The 3,169-nt window shown below is 51.7% G+C and overlaps 1 protein-coding gene across 2 annotated transcripts in view; it reads right to left on the bottom strand.

Annotated features, from left to right (window-relative positions):
* TGFB1I1 (transforming growth factor beta 1 induced transcript 1) overlaps nt 1-3,169 on the bottom strand; it is a 25,064-nt gene continuing 21,895 nt past the window's right edge. For both annotated transcript variants that reach the window (XM_015406318.1, XM_015406317.1), the window contains exons 8-9: nt 2,653-2,801; nt 1-929 (exon numbers count right to left, since the gene is read on the bottom strand). In XM_015406318.1, the coding sequence (XP_015261804.1) occupies nt 663-929; nt 2,653-2,801 (416 nt within the window). In that variant the 3' untranslated portion in view covers nt 1-662. The remainder of the gene's footprint in view (nt 930-2,652; nt 2,802-3,169) is intronic.

The following is a 3,169-nucleotide window of genomic DNA, read 5'->3' as shown; positions in this document are numbered from 1 at the left end:
AGAGCTCCAGGAATTTCCCACTCCAGAGTTGGCAACCCTAGCTTTAAGGTTGCTCCAGAGGGGTGTCTAGCAGCCCCCGGGAACGATAAGGCAGACGAGGGAACCAGGAAGTGACGTTGGCCCCAGTTCCACCCTGAATAGCTCTGTGACTTCTGCAGTAGGTGTTGCCAGGGAAGGGTGGCTCAGGTATGCCCCCATTCCATGGTACTGAGTAGAGTTGTGGGAAGGTGTGGCTTCTTTAAGTCCCTGCCTCCTACCCTGATGACATCACCAGCTGGTCGTGGGGGTGTGGCTTAAGGCACTGCCTCCTGTCAGAAAGGGTGGCTTTGTGGAGGTGTGGCTTAAAGCAGCATGTGATGAGGGTGGGGGTCGAGACTGGGGTGCTCGTGTGGGGACCAGGGAGTAGCTCCTGAGTAGAACGGGAGGCACAGATAAATCCTGCTTCTCACCTTGCTTGCTTTGCGCGTGGCTCTATCTAGAGGTGTGGCTTTGGCAATGGTGTGGTGGCTCCAGCGGCACGGGGCGGAGCCCATAAGGCACAGGCCCCTCCCACAAAGGGAAGGGGCGTGGCTGAGTAAAAGGCTGAGGTCTGTGGGCCCTCCCCCCTTCCCACGTTGGAAGCAGGTGTGGCTTGGCCCCGGCAGGGCTGAGGCGCCTCCCTGTCACCCGAAGAGCTTGATGAAGCACGGATGGCAGTAGGGCTTGTCGTTCTGCTCTTTGAAGGTGCCTTTGTTGAGCTGCTTGAGGCAGAAGGCGCAGACGAAGTGCTCCGGGTGGAACTTGCGGGCCATGGCGGTGATGCAGCGGCCGGTGATGGGCTTCTCGCAGCCCGAACAGAGCGAGCCGCGCTGCTTGTGGTAGTGGATCTCGCAGAAGGGGCGGCCGCCGTGCTCAAAGAAACTTCCGTTCACAAAGGGCGTATAGCACTCCTGGAGTGGGGCGAAGGAGAGATGTGTAAGGAAACAGGAAAATAGGCACACTTGCCTATAAGGCGGCGTGTTCTTTGTACAGCAGTAATCTTCAGGTTGCTAGGCCTCATGTTTTCAAGTGCATTTCCCGCGTTTCTCATTTTTCTCTCCCACCCGCCCTGCGGTTCTGCCTCCCTGCTATCTTGCAGACTATCCATGCGGCAAAGGGTTCTTAACTTCTTATGGTTTGGAGCAGCTATTTGTCCGTCAAGTTTCTGGTCCTCACAGACATAGGGAGGAAATCGCCTTCCTCTCTATGCTTAGCCACTGAAAAGCATCCACAAGGCAGGGTTGCCCAAATGCCAGACCAGGAGATGTAAAACTTTCAGAAATTCTGAAGCCTCAGGGGAAGAAACCCTCCCCCCTTTTTGTCAGGGGGAAAAACTTGGGAAAATTAAATATATATTTTAATATATGTGTTGAATACAGCAGCTTTGTATGCTAAGTAAGTTATAAATGATGCATTTTATGTCATTCAAGCAGTAAAATTAGGTTTGATAGGACAGTACCTAATTTTACTGCTTGAGCAACATAAAGTGCATCGTTTATAACTTAGCATACAAAGCTGCTGTATTCAACACATTTATAGAATTTAAAAGTTATAAATGCCTTAGTTTTATACAAGGAAAACTGCAAATATACCCAATAGCCTGGGGTCATTTCATAGAAAAAGAGGTGCAGGAGCTCATTTGCATAACTCATTTGCATATGCCACACCCCTGACATCACGGGAAGTGTGTCAGAAGGCAACACCCACCGCTCAGGCTCCACTGGACTGTTTTGGATTGCTAGCTATTGGTGGTGGGGAACATGCAGATCTGTACGTGCAGAGGAGGGAGAGCTTGTACCTGAATAAAACTTGGTCTTAAAGGTGCCACTGGACTGTTTGGGGCTGGGGGGGGGGGCTCTGCAGCTTACCTGGCTGCTTCTTGCTCTGACTGAGGGCTGCTGGGAGCAGGGGGCGGGGCTTGTTGCATGTGCCTGCCCCCTGGGCTCTTTACTACCGGAGCTCCGCTCCTGTGCGCTCCTGCAGGAAATGACCCCTGCCAATAGCTGAGAGAAAACTGCAAGCTGATGCACCCTACGCTATTTTATCCCACACAACCCAATTTTTGCTATCTGATGAGCGAGCGCTAGGTTCTCCATGAAACTTTCAGTGTTCCTCTGAGACTTTGATGCAGTTTCTGCACCGCCTCCTGATCTGTTTTCTCCCTCCTGCAAGGTAGGGCAATGAGCTACTTTCTACCCAGTCTGTGAGTATATGTTGTCACTGGTGGTTTGAGCGAAAAGTGAACCACGTCAGGTCAAAAGGACATCAGGAGGCATACAACTGTTGAGAAGCAATGAAAATCCTGGATGCTCCCCTCACGAAGAGCAGGTATGCGTTCTAGGTGCAGAAATGCATCTTGGATTTAAGAGCTGTATATGTCTACCGCATGCCCACCTTACCTTTAAAAGCATTTCACTCATTCTAAAAGAGAAAATATTTCATAGGAGTTTTTTCAGTATACCTCCAAATTTCAATTTTTTCCCTGTTGAAAAGTTGGGGGGGGGGGAGGGGCCTCAGGGGGGAAAAAGGGGGGAAAGCCCAGGCTTCCCCCAAAAAGAATTCTCCAGTTTTTTTCTGGAGCCTTCACATCTCTACACCCAACACAGCGCCCCAATGCACAACACGGACACTCACCCTGCAGACAAAACATTCCGGATGCCACAAGGCGTTGAGAGCAGAGATGTAGTTCTCCAGGATGGCCTGGCTGCATCCCTGGCAGCGGGTGGAAAAGAGCTCGTAGAAGTCCTGGCGGCAGTACTGCTTCCCGTCCTTCTCGTGGAAACCTGCAGGGGGCGACAGGGCAAACAACCGGGGGGGGGTTGAGATGATCAGCTGGATATCTGGGGTGGTGAGCACCACCGGTGACCTGTCATGGGGACGGGATGACTCTGGACAGCCCCAAGGGGCTCCTAATCAGTGGGGGGGCTTTCCCCCCAAGCAAGCACTCTTGTCCAATCCAGCAGCATCTGGGAAAGGCCTGAAACTTCATAGGCCTAACAGAAACATTTGCCTTAATTGCAAGATGAGGAGGAGGAGGAGGAGAAGAAGGAGAAGAAGAAGGAGGAGAAGAAGGAGGAGGAGGAGAAGAAGAAGAAGAAGAAGAAGAAGAAGAAGAAGAAGAAGAAGAAGAAGAGGAAGAGGAGGAGGAGGA

This window comes from Gekko japonicus, unplaced genomic scaffold (genome assembly GCF_001447785.1).
Source record: "Gekko japonicus isolate JY-2015 unplaced genomic scaffold, Gekko_japonicus_V1.1 scaffold2016, whole genome shotgun sequence".
NCBI lineage: Eukaryota > Metazoa > Chordata > Lepidosauria > Squamata > Gekkonidae > Gekko > Gekko japonicus.
Note: the sequence above shows the minus strand (reverse complement) of the source record. Positions and strands in the feature narration are given on the sequence as shown.